General features: G+C 35.8%; 2 protein-coding genes across 2 annotated transcripts; one reads left to right on the top strand and one right to left on the bottom strand.

Annotated features, from left to right (window-relative positions):
- Positions 1–373: 373 nt before the first annotated feature.
- LOC143587420 (lysine histidine transporter-like 8) lies at positions 374–7,512 on the top strand. The gene is made up of 5 exons (XM_077068719.1): positions 374–858; positions 1,125–1,258; positions 1,355–1,791; positions 6,720–6,851; positions 6,932–7,512. Exons 3-5 carry the CDS (start codon positions 1,375–1,377, stop codon positions 7,415–7,417), a joined length of 1,035 nt encoding a protein of 344 aa, XP_076924834.1. The 5' UTR covers positions 374–858; positions 1,125–1,258; positions 1,355–1,374; the 3' UTR covers positions 7,418–7,512.
- A 304-nt stretch (positions 7,513–7,816) lies between these two features.
- LOC143587418 (uncharacterized) lies at positions 7,817–11,914 on the bottom strand. The gene is made up of 2 exons (XM_077068718.1): positions 11,574–11,914; positions 7,817–9,014 (listed from the first exon to the last, which is right to left on the bottom strand). The coding sequence occupies exons 1-2, from the start codon at positions 11,858–11,860 to the stop codon at positions 8,807–8,809; spliced, it is 495 nt and encodes a 164-aa protein (XP_076924833.1). The 5' UTR covers positions 11,861–11,914; the 3' UTR covers positions 7,817–8,806.
- Between the last annotated feature and the right edge of the window lie 15,206 nt (positions 11,915–27,120).

The raw sequence follows: 27,120 nt of genomic DNA, 5'->3' as shown, positions 1-27,120 counted from the left end.
ATTTGCACTTATTCATGGCCATCTGATAGTAGTTGGTGTAAAAATTAAGTTGTTATTCTTGCCACATCATAGTTTTGAGAAATGCTTATATTCCAATTATCTCAAATGTTGTAGCATATGTTATTAAATTGGTTGAAAATATCTTTATTATATATTTTTATGTCATATAAGCCCTGTCAAAGTTCAGTCAATCATTACCGACGTAAATAAGTTAAGAGGTTTTTTTTAACATGACTAGCTAGAAGATATAAGTCTATAACAATATTATTGTGATTTCTCTTCTTATATTCCCAAAAGATAAATTACAAAATTTGCTTAGCTTTATTAAAATAAAATAAAAAAACAAAAAGTGCTTTATAATTGCACACACACACTCTCCCCCTATAAATTGCAAGATCTTCCCACAAGTTTCCTACTACATATAACGTGTGTTTGTGAGTGTGTCACACATGATCATATATCATCAGTTGAACTAGAAAACAAACATTCGAGTCTTGTCTGTTTTTTTCTGTTTGTCGGGCAACACTAGAATAATATGCCTGAAGTTAACCCAAACAAGCAACCTCCTACTCCATCACCATCCCAATTCCATTCACCTTCACCATCCATTTCCATTCCAATGACCCCGAAGAGCCCGTTCATCACACGTGTCATGACGCCATTGGCTAGCCCCATGAAGAAGGCCATGGAAAGCATGCAAGGCTACTTGGACTTCACCAAGCTCAACCCGCACGACGAATGGCTTCCCATCACCGAATCAAGAAATGGAAACGCGTTTTATGCAGCATTCCATTCCCTCAGCTCCGGAATCGGAATCCAAGCTCTTGTCCTTCCCCTTGCCTTCACCTCACTTGGCTGGTAAGTAACTCAATTCCTAACTATCACACACACACACACACACTCTTCACCTAACTTTCACACACAAACTCAATCATCACCTAACATTAGGTGGTATATATAGCGGTAAACACCTGATTTCCCTCTAGCAACAGTCTCAGCTAACTGGTTTCCTTGAGGTCCACATACTCACATAAGTTGCAAGTTATATGATCTCGTTGATTAGCAGGGTATTGGCAGAATCCTGTAAGTTAACAGGTTCTCATAAAATGATTAAACTTTTGTAGGATTTGGGGGATAATAAGTTTGTCTACATTTTTTGTGTGGCAAATGTACACACTTTGGCTTTTGATTCAACTCCATGAATCACCTTCTGGAGCTTGATACAGCCGATACCTTTGGCTTTCCATAGCTACTTTTGGTATGCTTCCTTTCAAGAACTTCAAGTTCATGCGAAAACTTGTATTTACACAACTATAATATATCAATAAATATGATCATAACTTGATATGTATAGGTGAGAAGTTAGGGAAGTTAATGACATTAATACCAACAATTTACCTCTCAAGTGGGACATGCATAACCCTAGTCATGATCGGAGGAGCCACGTCAAAGCTTCTTTTGAACACCATCGTTGGGAATACATACGAGGACAAAAACGACACCCCGTTATCCATGATCGAGTGGTACCTTGTTTTCACGTGTTTGGCAGTTGTGTTGTCGCGGCTGCCAAACTTAAACTCCATTGCTGGAGTTTCATTAATTGGTGCAATTGCATCAGTCTCGTATTGCACCATCATATGGGTGGTATCGGTGATCGAAGGAAGGCCTGTTGGTGTATCGAATGAGCAACCGGATAAGGTGTCCGGAGTTGCTAGGGTTTGTGATGTTCTAAATGCTCTTGGCATCGTGGCTTTTGCTTTTAGAGACCATAATTTGGTGCTTGAGATACAGGTTTGTTGATTTATTTTGCATGGTTTCTCTTCTTTGACGTATATATTTATTTGAAAGTTAATTAAAAATCGGTAAAAAACTGTTACAAAAATATATTTGCATCTTAATTTACAAGTGTTTTGAGGGTAATTAGAAGTTTTTTTTTTCGAACTATAATTATTTTGAGGGTAATTAGAAGTTGCCAAAATAAAATTATATATAATAAATACCGGATTAATAACGTAAACTTTGGAATATTGGTCAATAATAATTTATATTGACAATTTGATCAATAACACTCGTAACTTTTACTTTCGTTGTCAATGACAAACTAAGTCTAACACGGAATTAACTATTTACTCTAAACCCTCACTTGTTCCGTTTTAAAAATGATTTACGACTTTTTAACTGGATTAAAAGTTGGTTAATTGTATATTATGGATATTAAGATTGTCATTTGCCACGAAAATGAAAGTTAAGATTATCAAATTGTAAGCATGCCTTATCATTGACAGGAACCTACAAATTTAACACCACAGCATTACGGTTACCAGATAATCGGTTGATTAAAGCTATGAATAGGTAGACACAATATATATTTTTGCTAATTATAAGTAGGGCTGCAAACTAGCCAGACCAAACTAATCAAGTACTTTTACAGTTTTACCATCCTCAAACAACTATTTCTCAACTCATCATAACCATAATAACCACTACACAGTCATTGACTCTTAACTTCAAAAGCATAAAGGGTAAGGAATAATAATATTGATCAGGAAGAGTTTATTCAACTAAAATAACCCAAATCCCATTTTCACTTTGTACATTCAAAAAAGAATCATCATCAACTAAAATTTTGAAGAAAATAGTTTGCCCGCCAGGTGTTCGACAAACTGCTTCAATGAAATAATCTTTGTTTTTGGTGTTTTGAGGAGGGGAGGGCAACGGGTGGTTGCTCTCCTCCTTCCTATTTGGTTCGGGTGTTCATTCCTCAAACTCAACTCGAGTTTTGTTTTATTATTATTTTTCTTGGTGTGGTACGTGGCTACCGGGGTGTTTTGTGGGTCGGGGGTGGTATGACCGGGGCTATTGAGGAGGTTGTTTGGCCGTGTCCGTTTAGAGGCTTCCACTGTTGCCCGGATGGATTACCGGGGTCCAAGGGGGTTCGATTGGCCGCACATATTAAGCGGCTTCATTTGTCATCGGATGACAAGAAAGAGACCTTTTGGGATGCGATCTCGACAAATTTGGATTTGTTTATTTCGGTTGGTGAGGCTTTAAAGGTCTCGCGTAGGTGGATGTGTGGAGCGTGTATGGAGTCACATGCTCTCCGTCGGGGGTGCCATCATGATGACGGGTCGGTCTGGTACAAGTGTGTCACGGGAGATGTGGAGGAATATATAGTGGGGATTGCGAAGCCACATGTTAGTATGCTTGGGTGCATTAAGTCTTTCCCTAAAGGGACTTCGTGTGGGCGGGACGGTTTGCGAGCCCAACACATTTTAGATGCGTTGTGCGGAGAGGGGTCTCTGATTGCGGATGGTTTGCTCAAGGCTATCTCTGCGGTAGTTAATTTATTTTTTGGGGGGAAGGTGTCCAAAGGTGTTGGCAGAGTTTGTTGCGTCTGCCCCACTTACGCCATTGCTTAAACCGGACAATGGGATTATACCTATTGTCGTTGGGGCCATTTGGAGGCGGTTGGTCTCTAAGGTGGCTATGAGGGGTGTCGGGAAGGAGATGGCTAAATACCTCGGTGACTTTCAATTTGGGGTGGGAGTCCCCAGTGGGGCAGAAGCCGTGCTTCATAGCGCGAACAGGTTTCTAAATCAGTTTCATTCGGATGGGTCATTGGCTATGCTTACTGTTGATTTCTCCAATGTCTTCAACTTAGTAGATAGGACGACCCATCTACATGAGGTCCGGAGTCGATGTCCTTCCATTTCTCTTTGGGTGGATTTTTTATATGGGCATTCGGCTAGGTTATATGTGGGTGATACTTTCATTAAATCCACCACTAGGGTTCAACAGGGGGACCCTCTTGGGCCTCTCATTTTTTCCTTAGCTTTGCACCCACTTGTTCACCAAATCAAAGATCGGTGCAAGCTTCTCTTTCATGCTTGGTACTTGGATGATGGCACGATTATCGGGGATACTAGAGAGGTAGCCAAAGCATTAGATATTATCAGGTTTGAGGGGCCTCGGTTGGGTCTTGAATTAAACGTTAAGAAAACAGAGTTATTTTAGCCAACATGCAATGGGGTGAAGGCACAGGAGGGGTTGTTCCCTTGCGGGATTGGAAGGCCGGTGCTTGGCGTGAAACTCCTTGGTGGTGCTGTAAGCCAGGATGCGGGGTTTATCAGCAGTTTGACTATGAAAATGGCATCTGGCGCTGTGGAACTGATGAGCTGTCTCTCAAGACTTCGGGATCCTCAATGCGAGCTTCTTTTTCTTCGCTCATGTATGGGTGTCGCCAAGCTTTTGTTCGGTTTGAGAACGTGCCAACCTATGTATGTGGGGGAAGCTATTTCTATATTTGACAATGGTCTTCAAAGGGCGATTGAGGACATCGTGGTTTGTGGAGGTCCGTTATTTGGGGATCTCCAATGGAGGTTGGCATCACTTCCGACCCGTTATGGGGGGTTGGGTCTCTGTTCGGCCGAGGATGTATCTACATATGCTTTTGTGGCTTTGAGAGCACAGTCGTGGTGTTTGCAAGACCATATTCTTCGGGGTTGTGATATTTATGGGTTGGACTCTTATTATGGGTGTGCGATGGATCGTTCACGTACTTCACTTCCAGATTTTGATCTTAGCGGGTTCTCTAATAAGGACACCGCCCCCCCCCCCCTAAAGCCCAACATGTTGTGGCGAGTGCCTTATTTAGTGGAATCGTCAAGAGTTTAGAAGTGAAGTTTGATCTATCCCCTCGCCAAAAGGCGGTGTTTGAATGCCTTCGAACTCCTCGGGCTCAGGATTTTCTAATAGCCATCCCCATTGAAGGATTAGGCCAACGTATGTCGGGTTTGGAGTATCGGGCTATCCTTAAGTACCGGTTAATGATCCCTATGTTCCCGACGGATGAACCTTGCCCAATTTGTCGCAAGGTCTGTTTGGATTCTTTTGGTGACCATGCGGTGCATTGCAAAGAATTGCATGGCTTTAAATACAGACATGATCTGGTTAGGGATGTTCTGTGTGATGTTCTTAAACGGGCAGGGATTTCTGCTAAAAAGGAGGCCCCTGTTAACTTTCTCACGGATCCTCTTGAAGGGAGGTCTACTTTACAACCAGCTGATATTCTTGTGTTCGAGTGGGCAGGGGGGAAACACGCCTGTGTGGATCTTACAGGAGTGTCTCCTCTTGTTGGGCTCAGGGACCGTGGGTTTGTTGTGGGTCAGGCTGCGTTGAAGGCTGAATCGGACAAAGTTGTTAAACACGAGAAAGCTTGTTTAGATAATCAACATGTCTTTCTACCATTTGCCTTTGATACATTTGGTTTTCTGGCTCCAGAGGCTGTGAAATTTTTGAGTAGGGTTCAACGCGTCGTACACGGAACCTCTTTAGCTTCTAGGTCCCAAAGCTTCGTTTTTAGCAGGATTGGCTTTGCTATTCAAAAGGGGGTTGCGGCGCAGCTTGTTGCCCGTTTGCCTGCCACTTTATTGTAATCGTTTTATAGTAAATTATATAAAATAGCTGCAAAATTGAAAGCTCGAAACGAGCCGAGGCTTTAGGCTCACGCCGAGCCTGAGCCTCAAATAAAGTTCGTTTAGCTAAAAAAAAAAATAAAAAAAAATATGGCAATATTTTATTTTTTTTCTAACTATATGGCAATATTTTATTAACTGGATTATTAAATCTAATTCTTTTTTATTTATTTTTTTAAATTAATTTGTATTGAAAAGTATGTTTTTATTTGGATCCTGGTTTGGTGCATCAGACGTGTTTCCAATCAAGTACGCGTCATAAGTCAGTGTTTCCTACGTTGGTACTTTATTATGTAGGGGGCCTTTTATGACTTTAATAGTGCTAATATAAAAAAAATTAATATAAATTTTAACTATGAAAAAAATGGAAATTAAATTTTAGCATATCAACATTCTTAAAATAATTAAAATATACGAATTTTATAATAAATTTGAAGTAAAAATTGTTACCCTATATTTGATTAAATATATGTATATTCAAACAAAAAAAAAGAAAAAAAAAAGAGTACACATGCTATGTATTTGAAACAAATTTGGAAAATTTATTATTTCAAATCAGATTATGAGACTTTTTAATGATAAATTAAAGAATATATTAACATGATATAATTCATATTAAACATTAGCCTATTTTCATATGTTAAAGTTGCATTATTATCCTTTAATCATGATTGTCAAAACAATTATCCTTTCTTTCACTCAAGTTCCTTTATTAAGTGCTAAAACACATTTGAATATGCATAAAGTTTTCTTTTATTAAAGTTATAGTGACCTATTACAAGAACCCTTGAGACTCATCACGTCATACTCATACATAGATAAAGTCATTATTTAATATTTATAGTACAATTCGATTTGAAAGCTTGCCTTTAGGATGACATTTACATTTTAACTATTTAATAATCCTATTATTATTATTATTATAAATCATTTATATGATATGTGTTTTTCATGTTGAACCAACAAACATGTTTAGCTAAATGATTTGTATTTAATTCAACATAATGGGGTTGATGGCTTGGATTTTAACATAGTTTCTAAAAAGTACTTCTTAAGTTTATTTGAGTGGTTTAATCATGTTACGTCAACCCGTGAAAATTCATATTATTTCGGGTTCATGTGTTGACAGTTGACACGATTTTTATTATCGTGTCTTTTTGCGTGTATGTCAAGTTTGGCACACGAACACAAGTAATGGTTAACCTTAGTTTTGCTATCAACTGATAGCCGTATATAATGATGTAGGGTACAATGCCTTCAAGCCTAAAGAAGCCATCAAGAGTACCAATGTGGAAAGGTGTGAGATATGCGTATCTCGTCATCGCAACGTGCGTGTTTCCTCTCACCATTGGTGGCTATTGGGCCTATGGAAACCTGGTACGTATCACTCACGCACTTCATTTACAACCCTAAACGCACCATGTACAGCTACTTATTGCACAAACATATTGATCCAGATGCCTACAACCGGAGGACTGTTAACCGCATTATACAAATACCACGGACAATCAACCTCAAAAGCAATCCTAGAACTAACAAGCATCCTCGTCATCATCAACTGTCTCACATCTTTCCAAATATACGCGATGCCTGTTTTCGACAACTTGGAATTAAGATACGTGACTAAAATGAACGGGCCATGTCCGTGGTGGGTCCGGGCTGGGTCTCGGGTTTTCTTTGGTTGGCTAGCGTTCTTTGTAGCGGTTGCACCCCCATTCTTACCGAGCCTAGCAGGCCTTATTGGAGGCATTGCATTGCCCATAACTTTAGCATACCCGTGTTTTATGTGGATTGTGATGAAAAAGCCCGACCCGTATAGCAAAATGTGGTGGCTCAATTGGGTGCTTGGGTGTTTAGGAATGTTAAGTGTTCTACTTGTTTTCGGGGCCATTTGGACTATAGTGACTCGGGGTATCGAGGTTCACTTCTTTAAGCCCGAATGAAAAATACTAGATTTATGTGGGCATATATATAACTACCTAAAGCATTAACAGTTGTACAACATAAGCAGTTTGCGATTCCAAGCTAATGTAAGAGTTAATTCATCTATAAAATAATAGGTTTCATCTTATATTTATTAGATATACAAGCAGGCACAAGAGGTGACAATTTCAATCCGTCTGCTTGTTAATGGGTTGTTTGTTTTAAACGAGTCAAGTCTGAAAAAATAGTTAAAAGGGGGCGGGTTAAATGTGTATATTAAGTTTGAATCTTGAAAGTTAACTACTTCTTAAGTTGTTTTAGTCAAGTACTTGACTTTAATAGCATATACTAAATAGTAATAATGTTGTGTTTTGATCAGCAAGAAACCCAGCCCAGCTTATAACGACCCATACACTGTTCAAAGAACATGTGGCTTGCTCGCTCAAAAACGACCCGTTTATAAACGGGCCTCACAGAGTCAGCTCGATCTGTAAACAAGTCGAATCAGCCCAATCTGTAAGCAAGCCAAGCCGACTCAATCTGTAAACGAGCCAAGCCCTAGCCAAAGTCAGCCCACCTCGTTAGCTGACTTGTTGACACGTCTAAAATAAAGCCCAAAATAATATACAAAAAAATCTCTTGAAGCCGTATGATATTTTTTAACGTAAAAAATAATAAAGAATATTGAAAATTCTCTTTGTGTTAAAAATTAATTATAGTTTGGCTCATTTAAAAGTAAAGCCTAAATTTTAATGTTTATACATCATAACTCATTTTTAAGATACATATGAGTTATGAACTATGTAGTTTATAAGCTTTACATCATGTGTATGCTATAATATTATTCGATTTTATATGTAGCAATATCCGTAAATAAATAAAAAAGACTTCAGTTTTTTCAAAAGCAAACGAGCAATGAGCTGGCTCGAGCTTGAGCCCAACATTTCAACTAGTTGAGATAAACGAGCAGAGCTCAAGCCCCTATCTGGCTCGACTTGGTTCAGCTCGTTTACAACCGTATGTACTAAAAAGAACCAATTTCCCACCCGAATCCGTTCTGACACGCTACCCAACTGATCCGCTCATCTTTACCACCACTAAAACAAAACCCAACATTTCGAGTAAAAAGACTATGGTAATACTGAGCATGCTCAAACAGTCAAATTAGAAGTCAGCATAACATATGATCAGCATACCTGAAAAAACATGAAAAAGAATCCAAACTCGAATGCAATGCAACCTGAAATAACACAACACAACAAAACAATCGAAGTGGTCATAACAATTTCCATTCTTTAAATCATCATTTGCTTCAACTGCAATTACAAAACATAATAAACCGAGAAAAGGGGGAGACTGTATAAATGGTCAAAACTTGTTGCAATTTACAAAATGAAATTGTTAAGTTTCTACATTGATAAAGGAAGAAGCATTCTTCGTTTCTTTTTCTGGGCCAATTTTATCCGCTTTGTTACCTTCATAGATACTAAGAGTAACAATGTCACAGTTGCTAAACCGAATCCGAGTTTCATATGCCTGAAATATAATGAAACTGCAGAGAAAACGAAAAAAGCTAGAATCACAAGTTCCCATATTACAAACAACACTACGTCCACCCTGCACGTCCAGTAATGAAAAAAAGAGGTTTCAGATAATATTTACAATGTAATTTTTAAATGAAACGTAAACACAAAACAACTGATACTGACATACGCGAGATTGTAAGTCAAAACATTTTAGTTTTAACAACAAAAATAGTGCGGTTACATTTTAGCAAACAAAACTTTCACATGTATGGAAATAGGAAGACATAGATATCAATAAACAATATTTCTCATGTGAACCCGCTTCTTAAAAGTAAAGACAGAAGTATGCATTGAAATCATTAGCTATAGGCAAACTACTACTTGGGTACCTTAATTTCCAATTTTCCATGATTAAAGTAAGGGTAAATATTATAAACAAACAACATACATTTCTATTTTTTTCAAACAAACGTACCTTTACAATTTTTGGCACATTAAAGTTCCTATACCTGTTGAATTTAAATAAAACCTTGAAAAAAAAAATTAAACAACTTGAAACTGATACATCCGGTTGCTTTACTTTTCTAGTGTGGCTTCTATTTTTGTTATCCTAGTTATTTTTTTTAAACAGCCTGGATGTACTGGCTGCAGTTGTTTTAATAAAAAAAATTACAACTTTGTTCAAATTTAACATGTAAAGGGACTTTAATATGCAAAAAATTGCCGAGGCGCTTTTGTGAGAAAAAACAGAAAGTATGTTGGTTTTTTATGCCAATTGCCCTTAAAGTAATAAACAAAATGTACCGATACAGAACATTTATTACCAGTTACTACGAGGGAAAGAGATATATTTGAACTTTGGCTATACTATCCATATTCAACTATTGCTAATTTTTAACACCAGCAATACTTATATTCCAAGTGTTGTAAAACTTAGTATGCAGGTAGGTTGATCACAAATGTAATAAAGTAGTCATCTTTGTATAAATATTTTTAAAACCTAAACATTGGTCACCATGTTCAATGAGAAGTCATTTAAATTTCCAGAAGGTTAGAGAATATATTTAACATCGCCTAAAGTAGGAAAGTAGGTACTGTTACAAGTGACTGAATCTACATGTATGTTTGAAGCTAAAGCCTGAATTGTCCATAGTTCATGTTTCCATGCATCACAAACTCAACTTAAGAGGCCAAAATCCAAATGCTAGCACCTAACATAAAACATAAGTACTCACTCAATTGGAAAACTAAAAACATGGATTATCATAAAGCAATCAGTTTGGATCACAAAAACACTCCAAAAGTAAAAAAAGTAGAATCTGAATTCAATCACACTCACAAGTCTCTGTAGTATAAAGTATAACTATCTCTCTCATGAGAATAATCATGATGGAAATAACCTGGTTCTATCAACAAAAATCAGGCAAGACACATGCTGCAAACTTCCTAAACAGGCAATCAATAAGGGTCACAAACTCACACTAATAGATCAACAATATTACGAAGGATGGCAGTCATTGCTGGTAACATTTACAAATTAATGACAGTTTACCAGTGTTATAGAACTCGCTAGGCCCTTAATCGGGATTGAAATCATTAGCTAGAGGTAAACTATCACTTGGGTACTATTTTCAAACATTTTAATTTCCAATTTATCATGATTAAAGTAAGGGTAAACCTTATAAACAAACAACATACATTCTATTTTTTTCAAACAAAAGTCCCTTTACAATTTTTTGCACATTAAAGTCCCTATACCTGTTAAATTTGAATAAAACCGTAAAAATTATAGCGATTAATCGGGATTAATCGAATTGGAATTTGATACGTAAATTTTCAAAATTATATACACACAACGCAAAATCTTAAATATGGCCGATTTTGACCCAATCCAGACCGTTTTTTTACTTCACCGAGTTTGACTAACTACTGACTAAGAGTCCAATTAGGTGAAATTTAATCAGCAACTCACCGATTAGCAATCAATCCCGATTTTTACAACCAGTTCACTATGAAAACGAAACCTAACAAGTACATTTCTACATAAATCATGGATCAACTAAGTCCTCTCGGGGACTTTATTAAGAATAAGAAAGAAGAACCTCATGTAAATACCATGGAATAAGGTTTGATCCTATTCATGGAGATTCCATAAATATTCCATTCCAAAAATGGAAACATTTGGGATTTTTTTAGAAATTGGATGCAGTTACTAATTCATGATCTGGCATGTACAGAATGAAAACTTCATTCTCGATTCTACGAGAATTTTTATGAAAGCCTTTCATTTGCTTCTCTTCGATGGAAGTTTGATTTTCCCAGAATGTATCCTAATTTTTGGCCTAATTCTTCTTCTGATGATCGATTCAACCTCTGATCAAAAAGATATACCTTGGTTATATTTCATCTCTTCAACAAGTTTAGTAATGAGCATAACGGCCCTATTGTTCCAATATACGAAATTAAACCAATTCAACACCAAAAAAAACAACCAGCAATCACTATTATAATAACCTTCATGTTAATTATATACTTCCTACTCAGAATTACAGTATAAACAATTAATTGCTTCATAATTAATCAATTCACACATTACACCAACGAAACCCTAACCCTAGCCCTAACAGACAAATTCAAATGGCTAAATCACCTGGAAGAAGAAGATAGATTGGAAGTAGATGAGAAGAACGACATGGATGCCCAATCATGCTTGGATCTAATCTGATACTCTCTAAGCTGATCCACCAGATTAGATCTCGTAATCCTCTGTCCAGAATAATAATTATTAGCACTTCCACCACCACCACCACCAGAAGATGTGTTGTTGTTATTGTTGTCTTGTGGCATGGATACGGATCGCGGTAACATTTTGACGGTACCGCCACCGCCTCGATCTCTATTATCTACGGATGATCTGTATACGTTTGATTGGATCATATACAAATTCAATCTTAATTATTATTAATAATGATAAAGGATTGATTGATCAACAGAGGTTTCGGTTTCAACCACCGGCCGATGAAACAGGAGGAAGGGTGTTGGTTTTGGTGTTAAATGACGTTAATACCCTCATGGAATTGAGTCCGGTGACGGGTATGGGACCGGGTATTTATTAGACATGGAGTCCGGTGACGGGTATGGGACCGGGTATTTATTAGACATGGTTAAACTGTCAGTATATTGTATAAGATTGAGATTATTAATACTCGCATTGAACTAATATTTCAACTTTCACCCGTATTAATTTAAAAGTTTAAGGTATGGATTGGTAATGAGAGACGGATTATATTGGGTTATTATAACTTTATAAAAATAACATATAAATGAATAATATGATGATAAACTTTTGTTTTTGCCGAAAGAGAATAATTAAAAAAGTAGTATGTTCTTTAGACAATAATACACTTGCGTTTGAACTCTTTTTTTACAAGATTACATACCAAGACGAATAAAACGAAAACACCAACAACAAATACAATTCTTTTGTCAGTCCACTGGTCATGGACCATGACTATGAACTCTTTGGAGATATGGATTTCATAACCAAGAAAGATACGTACTACTATACGGATAGGCTATAGCCCACCTAGACTACATCTAACCACCAACAACAAATACAATTATTTTGTCAGTCCACTGGTCATGGACCATGACTATGAACTATACAAAAGCAATTGTTAATCTTATGTCTTCAGTGTTTTACTCGTTAGTAAAATTAATAACAACCCTAGATGACACAAATCTACATTGAATGTCTCACTTATGACTGTTAACTTTTGGTATGCGTCAATCCCTTGTTTTACCCGCTGGCTCCTTGGATTTTGGAATTTACTGTATTGACCGAACATTCTTCCTTAGATCATTCTTAACTGAAACACCCTCAACACATACCTAATTTTACACAGAATATCTAAACAAATAACCTTATATAAATATATATATATGAAAGGAATCTACTCAACAGGTAAAACACAACAACTGATATATCTTCCGTGTATTTTTTTATAATTTGTGACAAAAATACTAGATACATTTCCGCAATCAACTGATCGAGTTTTAAGGTTTGTAGACACGATATAAATCAATAAAATTAAATACCAGATACACTTATAAATCAATGAAATTAAACCCGTGGCAATCACTTCGAATGCCACTCTACATCGAATCACTTATGAGTTTTAGCTTTTGGTGTGCGTCCATCCCATGTTTTACTCTCTCCTTATTTGGATTGTGCAATTCCCTGTTTTGACTTAACAGTCTTTCTCGGATCATTGTTAATCGAGCACGTCATCGACGCATACCTAATTTTTACACAAAATATTAAAACAATTAACTGTATAAATATATTAAATGAATCATTTATCGATGGTCCATGAAGACATACATAAGAGAGTTGCGGTTTCCTTCAAATTTGACTCAGCAAGCGAGATGCTAACAAACATCAATGTTTTAGCATCCTTACCGAGTGAATCTTTCATTAACCTTGTAAGTTGAGAGTCTTTCCAGATGTCAACGCAAGGACGACCTCGCCAGGTGCCAACAATGATTTGTTGATGCTATTGGTTTCCTTTTGTTGCACAACAACCAAACCCGATTTGTCCACATTCTCGGAGCCAGCAAGGTCGATAAAACTTAGCTAAATCACAACAACTAAAGTATCTCAGAATATATCAATTTAATAATTTGTGACAAAAATACCATATACCTTTTCGCAATCAACTGATTGAGTTTTAAGGTTTGTAGACTCTATATCAATTGATAGAATTAAATGAGATCGCGAGCGTGCTTCATTCATTAGGGTCCCGCTTGTGTAGGGTTGATCATTGCCGATTCGGATAATGTTTTTTAAGTCATCAATATTTGATATGGGTAAAACCTTCGCATTTTCAACTCTAATCTTTCCCTAAATAAACCAAATTTTCAATAATTTTGTTATAAAATTATATGTTCAATGTTCATAAATTAAAAGGGCAAAAAAGCTACCTTAAAAGTCTACCCTAATATCTAATTTCAAAAGAGCTTCATTTTTCGAATGTAAAAGATCCACCAAAGTGTCATTATAAAAAAAAAAAAAAAAATTGCTCAACTATAATATTAAAATTTTTGAATAAAATATGTGGTTTGACATAAAATCGTATAAACAAGACCATGAACACCACCGCAAATAGGGTTGTATAAAAAGCCGAGGCTCGAGGCTCGCTCAAAAATAGCTCGATTCTAAATGAGCTCGACTTGACTTGGCTCAATTTCTAAACGAGCCGAGCTCGATCCAAGGTGAGCTCGGTCTTGGCTCATTTAGATTAAATCCTAATTTTTAATATCTATATATAATAATAGCATACCAAGAAATAAATAAATAAAAACTATACATATATTATGTCATTTGATACCTAAAACCTTATAAAAAATAACTAAAATAAAATATATAAAGTTATAAATTCTCTAGTTTATACATTTTATATAATACTTATGTTAAAATTAAATTATTTGTCTTTTACATATCAAAATTTGTGAAATATAAAATAAAAAATAATAATAAATAAAAACAAAAAAAATTAAAGGAGCCCGGCTCCAGCTTTAAACGAGCCGAGCTCGAGCTCGATTTTATAGCTCAACAAAGTAAACGAGCCGAACTCAAGCCAGCTCGATTAAATTCGAGCTCGAGCACCCTCTGGCTCGACTCGACTCGACTAGTTTACAGCCTTAACTGCAGATGTATGCAAGAGACCAGTTTTGAACACTTTGACTAGGAAGCGGTTTGGGGTTAAAGACTGATTTATGCACAATTTATATTTGCTTCGCAGTTTGAGTAAGTTTATTTTGTTAGTACTTGAATCATTCTCTCTCAAATAAACACAGTACCTACGGTAAAACCCAAATAATGAATGGTTTGGCCACATATTATGCAAGCAAGTAAAAGAGAAATGAGATTTTATACCTAATTTTCCGAGACCACCAATTCCAACTATAATAAGAGAAAAAAAGCAGCCATGGAATCTTATAACAAAATATTCTTCCACACCAACACAACTTCATGGGATCCAAAGGCTAGATCAGGAAGAGGTTAAAAAAGAAAATGGACTATGGTGGCGATGATGGTAATTTTTAGAGTTTGTGGAGAGTGGAGTCTTAAATAATGGTGGGTGAGAAAACTCAGATAAGATAAACGCAAAACCTTTTAAAAACCAAAGGACAAGGACTATGTACATTCATTTGAAATGAAGTAAAATTTTAAATAGAAGATAATTACAAAATTAATTATATATTTGGCCACATACGATTACATATAAAATAAATTAAAAATATTCGAGTTGAATTGAACTGAGCGGACCTTTGCTCGCTGTTTGGCTCGCTTGCAAACCGAACCGAACATAGTGGCTCATTTACAATCGAGCGAAAAAATAAGCGACCAATTTCCGAACGAACAACGAGTGAGTTTAAGCGACGAGCGATTTAGACGCCCTAATGGGTAAATACAAACATGCTTTGTTTTGACAGTTTGTTGTTCATAGCTTAATTTTCTAACCAGCAGCTCAAACATTTTGTGTCAGACAAATTAAAATAATTTGGCCTACGAGAGATGAATATATTTAAATAATTTTTTTTTAAAAAATTATCAACCTATTAAGTGAATATAACGAGAAACAATTGAAAAAACGCATTTTTTAAGAAGCGGAAGTCATACTCTTTAACCACTAGGCTAACGAATGGTATTGTTTTCCTTGACACACACACACATACATATATATATATATGGTCTTCTCTCTCTATCTCCATATATAAACCAAGTTAGAGACCTGTATATTATACGGTTTAAATAAATTCTAAAATATTAAATAAAAGAAATGTTCATATATACAATGGTGGATCTTTATTTGGGCCAAAATGGGTCGTGACCCCCACCATGTTTTTTGCTCATTAATGTATTTTTCTCCGGAAAAATATATATTTATGTATTGAGTCGGCCCAAACAAGTTATTTGAGTATGACTCATCTATATTATTTGAGTCCGGGCCAACCTTGAATTTTTAAAAATAAAGCTTGTTTAAAGCCTAAGAATGAGTAAATCGTTTACAAAATAAACATAAAGATAAATAAATGCTAAGAAAATAAACTTCATTCGACCAACAACAGATGAGTAGCATTTTGACAGTACAACATCCGCCTCGGTCTTTATTTACGAATGATCTGTATACGTTTGATTGGATCATATAAAATTGAATCTATATAAAGGCTATGTATTTTCGAGTAACTAAAAAGTATAAAAGTTACTAAAAAGGTTATTATTTATGTGTAATCAAAGAACTTAAAAGTATAAAAACTATAAAACTAGCTATGTGTAGTCGAGTAACTAAAAAACATAAAAATTATTCACTATGTTATTACTTTTTTTCGGTACATGCATGATCTTTGGGATCACTTGGTCCTTTTTTCATTTCAGTTCTCTATTGTAGCAATGATTGCCAATTAAATAGTTACAAAATGACATAAATATTTATTCTTTGTCTTTAGTTAACTTTAAAATCTGTTAATTTGACATTTTGTTATGGGTCTTTTTCAATCTTTTTTAATTTGTGTTTTCACTTTTATTATTTTTTATAAAGTTTGTCTTATAATTACATTTTGTTACTCACGGCATTCAAACTCCTAATCAACTTTTCCACTATCTTTAAATTTTTAAAAAAAATCTATTAAGAACTCACTACATCCCATCCACCGTTTCTCTACATCATCCCTTTTGAAAATTCGTTATAGTAGCTTTTCATATATAACTAGATTTTCATATATAAAAAACTACTATTCGTCATCCATTAAATTGTTGTGAGTGTATAAAAATGAGAAACATATAAAAATTAAGTAGTTTATAAGTAAAGTAAAATAAAAAATAGTGGATGTGATGTGGAAATTTAAGAGATTAAGTTTTATAAAATTGATTTTTAGTTAAATTATAAGGTAAAAAAAATAGCGAAAAGATGTTACTGCGCTTAGCACTGGAATTGAAAACAGACATACGAAAAAAAATAAGTTTAAATCTGGTTAAACCAATTTGCTTGTTCAACTAATGGACCAGTAAGACGTTGGGGTCAGCATCCGTTCGGTTTGAAATACATTGATTTTTTCTCACACTCGTATTGCATTTTGTGTGTTAATTCCCCCCCCCCCTATTTCTTGTAATACGAAATCGTTGGGTCATCATCCAATCGGTTTAAAATACGAAATCGTTGGGGTCAGCATCCTGTCGGTTTGGAACCATTATAACTAGTTACGTACACTTTTTTTATTATTCAAGTTTTTACCTTTAGTAATTTTGGTTATTCCACATTTCTTTATGATGATGATGATGATGATGATGATGGGTTAGCGATTACGGTTTGGTTGTATGCTTTGCGGTCGGCGGTCTATTTTCTTTCTTGAAAACCCGAATCATTGTTATTCCAACAAAACAACATATCGGTAAATTTATGAGCAAACAACTGCCCGAAAGAAACCCAACCAAAACATCTAAACAAATAAAAGAATACCCATCACCTCTACAACAGACAAGTTAAAACAACTTAACATAAAAAATAAGAGTTAATGGTCTTCCTCTTTGTGGTTTGCTACTTTTGTCATTTCAATCTAAAGTTTGAAATTTTGTCAATTTGGTCCTCATAGTTTTAAACATTAGCCAATTACACCCCCTGTCTGACGGCATTCAACTATGCCGTTATTTAAGGGTATTTTTGTCTTTTGCCTTTTTATTTTGAGTTAATGGTCATTTTCGTCTCTGTGTTTTAATACTTTTACCACTCTAGTACAAAGTTTTTGTCAATTTAGTCTTCATAACCAATTACCCCCCCCCCCCCCAACGACATCAAACTATGTTGTTACTTCATTATCACGTTTCCCTTACGTGAGGGTTATAATCATCTTTTTAGACGTAATCAATACTTTTTTGCCATCTACAACACTAGAGTTCGACGAATTCAAGAACAACACCACGATTTGAAGAACACACATGCGATTTAGTGTATCGATTTTTTGAGTAAACATGGAAATATGAGATATTCGAGATTTTAACATATCGTAAAGAACTTCTGGGTCGAAATCAACATCAGGATGTCGAATATCACACATTTCCATGTTTGCTCAAGAAATCGACAGACTAAATAGCCCGTGTTTTCTTCAAATCGTGGTGTTGTTCTTTAATTTGTCGAACTCTAGGGTTGTAGATGGCTAAACGGTATTGATTACGTTTAAAAAGACGATTATAACCCTCACGTATGGGAAACGTGATAACGAAGTAACGACATAGTTGGATGCTGTTATACAGGGGGACATAATTGGCTATGATGACTAAATTGACAAATTTCAAACTTTGGACTAAAGTAGCAAAAGTATTAAACCACAGGGACTAAAATGACCATTAACTTAAAATAAAACATGGAATGACAAAACTACCCTTAAAACTAACGGTATAGTTGGATGCCGTTAGGCCGGGGGCGTAATTGACTAATTTTTAAAACTATGAGGACTGAATTGACAAAAATTTCAAACTTTAGACTAAAGTGACAAAAATAGTAAACCATATGAACAAAAATGACCATTAACTCTAAAAATAAAAGTTAAACTCTCCATCTACCCAAGTGTGGCAGTCAAACAATTGCATTTTCTACCTTTTTAATTCATGAATACGCCTTCTCTTTAATAACCTCTTCTGGTAGGGATGTTGATATTCACGTATCGGGTTGGGCTAAAACTATATACTTAGCAATTTATATATAATGGTAAGCTATTTAACTTAATCAAAACATGTGACGAGGTTTAGAATTTAGACGACAATGGTTTTACTCACTTTTGTACAAAATATATATTGTTGAAAAATTTGTATCATGAATGTCACCTTGTGTGACGTGTATCTTTGTAGGTAACTAGGTATAGTATGTAAAAATTGAGAACACATCTCGGTAAACGTCATATAGTAAGTATAAACCTTTTTTGGTCCAAACTATTTACTTTGTACAAGTTCAAACGTCTCTCATAACAACATAAATATATTTAACAACTAGCCTCTACAGTTATAATCCATTCAATAGTTGACTTGCGTAAATGCTTTTACTTGTTATCTTTATATTCTAATGATGGCAGTAGATGAGTTGGGACTTAAACAGATGAGTTGTTACATGTGACACTCCTCTAAATAAGTCATTTTCCGCACAATTACTAAACATGATTTCTTTACGTTAATTCCCGAATGATTGAAGTGTGTTATGCTTAATCACAACGAGTCTAGCATAAGACCACATATGCACGATAAATTCATGTAAGTAATTTATCTTTAATTAAATTACTTGAACTTCCGGATTTATCTAACGGTTACGGACGCTGGTGATAATATGGTTTAAACTAAACACCCATAACTATACATTTATTGGACGTTAAAAAGTGACACATACGTAAAAAGCGACATGTGCGTTTACATCAAAACGTTTCGTTTTATAACTTAATCTATATGCTATTATGTATGCATTTAACTAGAACATAACGTAAACATGAATACATATGATTCATTTCATATGATTTGTAAATATGAAACACAACTACTACTGGTAAACTAATATGTTACAAATTGGTAAACCATTTAATAATTCAACATATATGTGCATATTATCTAACGTTTAGGAAATTTCATACACATGTGGATCTTACACAATTATTGTAACTAATTAATTATTAGAAATAAGATATATACAATTAATAGGTATTATCATTTCCTTGACCTATAACATTTTGAACCGACTTACATCAGTTATTGCAGTGTCTTTATAAGAGTACTAAAGTCCAAAACCAAATAATTGAATCATGAATTGGAGATTGGTCCAACTACTCCCTTACCCTCTGACCAGGCCGACCATACCCCATCCCCATTTTTCCTTGATTTTTGCTTTACTTCTACCATACACAAAGTCTATATTACAACTTCTCAATAAATTATTTCACACAACACTTTACACTCTTTCATCTCCCTAGCTCTCTCTCGGATTACTCTCTCTATCTCACGCAACACACCATCACAACCGAACCACCACCTTCCAACGCCAAACACATGAAACACCACCACCTTCACCGGAACTCCACCCAACACCAATGTTCCACCCTGTTATAGCTCAAAACCCGACCTGAAACACTCTTTGGCTCTTCCTGTACCGGTTTCCAAGCTAAAGCAATGATTTGGAACTTTAAACTGTCGAACCGAAGTGGAGCCAGCAAGCATTTTGTCTGCCTCATCCCTAAACATAATCCTAATGCTAAGTGAGCTAAACTCCGTTACATGTATCTTTATATTTTTATAAGTTGTGTTATGCTAAGCTACACACCCAAGAGTTATCCTCACGTAACTTGTTAAATAAAGCTTAAAAACTTATATCTAAACTTGATATATATGAAGTCGTTTAAAATTACGGAAGAGTTGTTAAAAAAAAAGTGGATTGATAAAGGAATGTGTACATGTTTATAAGTTAAGGAAATTTAAGAGAATATGTTTAAATGGGTATATTCGGTTTGTAATATATATGAAATCAAACTTAGTTGTGAAGTTAAAAACATATTATATATGAAAATCGTTTTTATAAACTACTTTGTTAAAAATATGTTTATAAAGCTTAAACATAATTGCTAAGTAAAAAAAAGAATGAAACTATATAATATATAAGTTTGTTGTTTGAAATAACAAATAATAACCATCATGTAATTATTGTTAAAATACAAAGAAACTGAAGTAAACATTGAGATATTACCCGAGAAGGAAAATGTAACATTTAGATAAAAAAAATAATAATTGCTTTATAAATATTATGTTTTGGAAAATATATATGATTTAAACGTAAAAATAATAAATTTTACAAGATAAACGACCAAAATGATATATGTACTCCGTTTTGTAAATTTATGAACAAATATGTAATAATATTATATAAAAAAAATATCCGTTGTAACTTAAAAGTGTTATTTTCTGCAAATTAAATATATAATTGTATATGTTTATCTATACTCGACCGAGCGAAACTATTAAACAAAACCATAGTTAAACTAAAAGCCGACAAGAGTGAATGAAAAATGAATGGAATAAGTTATATTCTTGACATTTATATAGTTATATAAATCATTGTTTTCAAAAAGGACATAAAGTATATCACCAACGGGTCGTCTCAAAACTAACATGTGAAACATTATTTACGAAATAAACGAAACGATCGGTTGGGTGAAAACAACCGACACCCTAAACGAAACGATCGGTTGGTGAAAGCAACCGACACAATAAACGAAATGCCTGATTGTTGAAAACAACCGGCACAAACAACGAAACTACTAGTTGGGTGAAAGTGACTAGCATAAACCGACTTGCGAGTCGATAACGAACTAACTGATCTTATGCGTTTATGGCGTGTGAAGGCGGCGAACTATGATTAATTTGAAATTGCTAGCGAACGACCACTGAACTCACGAGGTGAGTTTCACTACCCCCTTTTTATGGTTTTTACTGTTTTATTTATTCGGGGGTGGAAAACATACACAGCTGCTTTTATATAAGATAATTAGAAACAAAACACACAATCCTTATGCGAACATGAGTTGAACTATGTAGTGCTATAAGTCCCTTGCTTGCATACTATAACCATTAGCTAACGGAGTTAGCCACAAGAATATACGAATAGTACTATTGACGTTGACATTTCCCCCTACTGTTAGGTTAGTCGCGCTAACCTCCGATATTGCATCGAAACAGGGTGCGTATATTCCATCTGTGAGATTTGAACAGGGTAAAAGGATATAAGTCGTGGTTTGGTTATAGGCTCAGGGTTCGTCATATTAATTCGTAGATTTAGCTAGTCTACGGAGGATCATCGTATTTGTTTCAATATATTATCGTATACTTATTTGTGAACTGATTCAACGTTTTATGAATAACGTGATTTCATATCGAGTCTCAAAACCTGTGAACTCACCAACCATTGTGTTGACTTTTTAAACGTATGTTTTTCAGGGAATTAACAACGCACGTAAGGAATCATGAAGACGGGACCTCAATGCATAATTAGGATACCATTCTGATGTTTAACTTCTATTTTAAAACAAGTTATGGATTGTAAACACTTCTAAAAACTATGGGTATCCTAATTCATGTATGTTGGCGATAATCATATCCTTACGGTATACATGACGTCACGCGCCTGTGATTCCGCCTTGGCGGGGTGTGACATTACGAAAGATAAATTGAAAATATGCGTTATTAAGTTCCAACCAAGGTTGCAAAAGTCGTTAGGCAGGTCTTAAACGACCGATTGGGAAGTTGGATGTACTCGGAGTACCCGGAAAAAACTCGGAGAGTACTCAAACATGGTAAATATAAAGAAAATTATTTTTCTTGATATTATATATATGTCAAATATCATAAGGTTACTAATATTTATAAGAAAATAGGTGAATACCAATATAAATAAAAGAAATGCATTTTAAATAATAAATTATTCTAAATTATGTTAATTATTAATTAAAAAAATGATATTTGTTCTTTAATATTGTAAAAATACGAATTATGTTTTATTTTTCTAAGACAAAATTTCCAAGATCACCGACTAGATGCGATTACGGGGGTTGTTTTATATTATTTTTTTTAATATTTATTTATTTTTTAATTTTTATTTTTTTATTGTATGAAAGTTAATAATATACTTGTGGTTTTATAATAAATTGTTTCACAAATAAATGAGATGTTATAACCCGGTTTAAAAGCTATATGGGTTTGAAGACCGAATGTTGGGTCCATATTTGGTGGTTTGTACTTAGTTATATGTTTATTGGGTTTCGTATTGGGCTAACAATGTAAACCTTTTGATATGAGAAATGATAGCACATCTGTTGGCTGAGAAATGATAGTACATCTGTTGGCTGACTATCACACTTCATAAAAGTTTTTATTAAATACTTCGTTTCGACGATTGAGTCTTTTTGAGGTTAAATTTGTACATAAAAGTTTTTGCACAAATTTAAGGGGAAGAAAATTAAAAAATTCAAAAAGAGTGCGTGTGCGTTAAATAAAAAAAATATTGTTTATGTCTTTCAAACTTCACTCTCACTTAAAATTATGTCGGCTGCTCAAGTTTGAAGAACATATACTTGTATATGTTTGGTCCGGTGATCTACTTGTAGATTCACAGGATAGCCATTTGTCTAAAGACTTTGAGCATCCAGGGCGATTGTGATGTGTTTTTGTGTTTTGAATTCTTTCACTTAAAAGTATGTCGGTAATTCCAAGTCGGAGGGACACGTATTTTCATGTGTTTTGGTCCTGTTAACCACTAGTGGTCATACGGGATAGCCATTTACCTGAAAACTGAAGAGTGACCGGGATGACTGAGCTCTTAACATGTTTGTCTTCTGTGTCTTCAGGGAAGTGATATTACTATTCAGTTAACAGCTTTTTAGAAGCTTCAAAATATTTTCAAATGAAAATTGATCCAACCTTTGGAAAGTGATAGATAAATTGTTTCTGTGTGCCTAACGGGTGAAGTTATTAAGCTTAAAGGGCTCTAGAACAGTCATTGATCTGTATGGTAGCTTTCCATGATGCGTAAAAGTTGAAGTGATATAAACTAAATATGCTAAACTTACTGTGACATCTGCCCCGATCCGACCCGACCCAGGTACCCGTTTCTCTGACCCGATCTCTCTTTTATTATTTAATATTTATACTTATATTTTACTTTTAATAATAATATATATTTTCCTTCCCGCCTCTTTCCCTCTCTCTTTCCGCCTTCTTTTCCCTCTTGTCGCCGTCCCACCCTTACGCCTTGTTTCCCTCCTCTTTGCTTGTCCTTTGGTTCTTCCCGCCTAAGGATGTCTGCAGCTCCACGCGCCAGACTCCTTACATGGAAGCCTGCGTGAAGACATCTTGTTCCTGCGATGCGTGAAGAGAACTCTTCTCGCAGCGCGCTAAGAATGCATGTTCTTCCCGCAATGCGCTAAGAATGTATGTTCTTCCCGCGATGCGCTTAGAATTCTTGTTCTTCACGCAGCACGCTAAGGATTTGTGATTCTTCCCGCAGTGCGCTAAGGATTGTTGTGCCAGCCTTCGCGCTCGCGCACTCAGCCTTCCCGCGCTTAACCCTTGTATCTTCTGTTTAAATCTAGCCGTTTGCTTTTGTGTTGTCTTATCTTCTGTGCTGTTGACCTAACCTATTTAATGTCTGAATAGTTACTTTCGGCGCAGCATGCGTACCAACCCCCATTGGTTGGAAGAAAAAGTGACTGACATTATCTTTTGAGATCTGCTTTTGCCATGCTTGACCAGTACCTTTATCTGAACCGCCCATGCCTGTTACTGTTCCCTGTCAGCTTTATCTTGCCCCCTGCAGCTGCCATATCTTTTGATATCTTTTGCTTTTGGATTCTTATGCTTTTTGATATCTTTTGCTTTTTGAGATCTTTTCCCCTTTTCTAGGATTGTGTTCCCTAGGGTTTCTCTATAAATAATAGTATTATTATTTCGTAACACATCACACACAAAACACTTAATCTCTCCTGTTCTCTTGCTCCTTGCTCTCTCTGCCGTCTTCCTCTCTGCCTCCGTCTTCCTCCTTGTTCTTCCTGCTTTTCCGGTAATATATATTATAATTTACTTATTAATTATGCTAACTTAAAATCAAGACTTAAAACAAATCATTAAAACAATAATCTTATTTATAGGTTAACTTGTGCTTGTTTAAAGTTGGTTCTTGCTTTATCTACCACCGCATCGTTTATCATGTGAGTTATCTCGTATCTAATCCCTTTTTATTTTAAACGCTTTGGGATGTTCATGTGTTCATACAAAACTTGAGTCTTAAACTTGTTTATGAACTTTAGTCGCGCAGTATCCCATGTGTTGAGGACGTTTACTTGGCTGTTTATTTGTATGTGTATCATTAACCGCTTTGTTCGGCCTATTCCGCAGTTCCGTTGGTACCATTAGTTGAACACGGGAGACCTATCGTTTACGGTTTTCTTTGTTTACACTTGCACAGATGTTTTCTCGTTTTTATGCTCAATTGGGAGCATGGATTGAACTATGATCTATGAACTATCTTAGGCTTGATCACAATCTGATTACACCCTTGTTAAACTCTAGACATACACGTGTTGCGCGCAGATTTACTGTGATTATCTATGATTATCTATTAAACTTGATTTCTCACCAACACGCAAGTGTTTGACGTTTATTTTAACACATGTTCAGGTTTGCAGTAGCTGTTTTGGAGCTTGTGGACACGTAGGACGTTTTTACTTTTGGACCTAGAATTAAAATGTATCAAGACAAGTTGATGTTTGAATGTTATAATTTATAATATATTGATTTATGTTTGATTTATGTTCTTTATTTTCCACGCTGCGCGTGCGCGATAAAATGTGTATTAATAAATATTGACACCAATAGTGTCGCGAGTAATGAAGCAATATGTGGCGCCCCGATGTATAATCCGCCTTTGGTCGGGGTGTTACAGATTGGTATCAGAGCTCGTTGACTTTAGGATAGGTGGTTAGACGTAACGGCCTAGAATACCTAAGAGTCCCTTCTCGCGCATGAGAGAAATCTCATGTTTGCGCGCTTATTGTTAATTACTCGTTATTTATGAATATGCTCGCGCTTGCGCAGTATATGATTTTATGTTTTATTTCGCGATGTTTCGATTTTTGTTGAATTTCGATTTTATTGATTTTTCTTACATATTCGTTTGTTGGGTTTGAAAATCCGAAAAGTCATGGTGATACATGAATAGTTGATTTTCAATTTCCATTTACGATTATGTTCTGAGGTTGGAGACTTGAAAAGTCATGGTGATACATGAATTGTCAACCTCCAATACTCATTTTCTTGTATGTTTTATATTGAAGATTGAAAAGTCATGGTGATACATGAATCGTCAATCTCCAATACTCGTTTACTAGTCATTTTAAATTGGGAATTCGGAAAGTCATGGTGATACATGAATTGCCGATTCTTGATTCGAATTTGTTACCTTTATTAAGTCTGCATTTAGGATCATTTATTTTACTTTAACTTTTGATAGTATCTAACTCTGCGAAACCAAGCTTTATAAAGTTAAACTTTGCGATAAAAACCAAGATATTAACTAAAATTAAAACTTTTATAGAATGCCTCCGCTATCTCGCCGATTTCAGAGAAGAGAAGCCTCGCGCATGCGTAGACAGCAACGTTCCCAGGAAATGGCCGCCGTGATAGCCCAAGCTTTGAGCCAAAACAATGCTAATACCTCCAGTTATAACATTAAGTCCTTTAATGCGGGTAACCCTCCGAAGTTCACAGGTCTTGAAGGAGCCACCGTGATGCTCCAATGGCTTGAGAAGATTGAAAACGCTTTCCTCCATACCCAATGCCCCTCAGAAAGACGAACCCTATATGCTTCCAGTGTCCTGGAATCCAGAGCGCTTACATGGTGGAATGGAGTAGCTCATGCGCGTGGCGCAGAGGCTGCTTCTAGCATGACATGGGAGGAATTCAAGGAAATTCTTACGCGAGAATTCTGCCCTCCCAACGAAGTTAAGCGCCTGGAGGAAGAATTCTGGAACTTGAAGCAATACAGCGGTGAAGCGCGCGAGTACGCGACGCGCTTCCACGAGCTAAGCTTACTGGTCCCTCACCTTGTTACCCCTTCCCGCCGAGCCATCGAGAAATTCCTTGGGGGTCTCCCCATGGAAATTCAAGATTCTGTATGGGCCAGAAACCCAGTAACCCTCTCTGACGCCATTGAGTTGGCCGCTGTGCTCAGCGACAACCATGTCAGGGCAGGAACCCTGTTCCTGCGGGGAGCTGAGAAAACCAAACCCACCAAGACTGCCCCTGAACCAACAGAAACCAAACCTGAACACTCAAACCGTAACAACCTCAAGCGCAGGCGCAAGGCCTATGCGCTTACCAACCCGCCCATTGTCCAGCAACCCGCATACCAACCTCCAGTTCACGCGCCTAACCCACTGTCAACCTACCCAGCACCTCCTGTAGTCCACAACTATGCCTTAACCAACCCCGCACTCCCTGCCCCGCCAACTAAGAAACCTTACACAGGAAACCAACCCTTTTGCCCAACCTGTAGACTTCATCACCCACCTCAAGTCCCGTGTCGACAATGTAACCGATGTGGCCGCGTAGGTCACTC

Source organism: Bidens hawaiensis, unplaced genomic scaffold (genome assembly GCF_021521415.1).
Source record: "Bidens hawaiensis isolate Kalapana, Puna unplaced genomic scaffold, B.hawaiensis_p1.1 tig00035498_1, whole genome shotgun sequence".
Lineage (NCBI taxonomy): Eukaryota > Viridiplantae > Streptophyta > Magnoliopsida > Asterales > Asteraceae > Bidens > Bidens hawaiensis.
This window is presented reverse-complemented; position numbering and strand designations above follow the sequence as displayed.

Bases quoted from the DNA above. Each gene is read 5' to 3' on its own strand.
- LOC143587420 (XM_077068719.1), top strand. From the start codon at position 1,375: ATGACATTAATACCAACAATTTACCTCTCAAGTGGGACATGCATAACC. The intron at 1,792-6,719 runs GTTTGTTGATTT...ATAATGATGTAG, and splicing joins ATTTGGTGCTTGAGATACAG to GGTACAATGCCTTCAAGCCT. The intron at 6,852-6,931 runs GTACGTATCACT...ATATTGATCCAG, and splicing joins ATTGGGCCTATGGAAACCTG to ATGCCTACAACCGGAGGACT.
- LOC143587418 (XM_077068718.1), bottom strand. From the start codon at position 11,860: ATGATCCAATCAAACGTATACAGATCATCCGTAGATAATAGAGATCGA. The intron at 9,015-11,573 runs GTGATTTAGCCA...CTGGACGTGCAG, and splicing joins AATCTATCTTCTTCTTCCAG to GGTGGACGTAGTGTTGTTTG.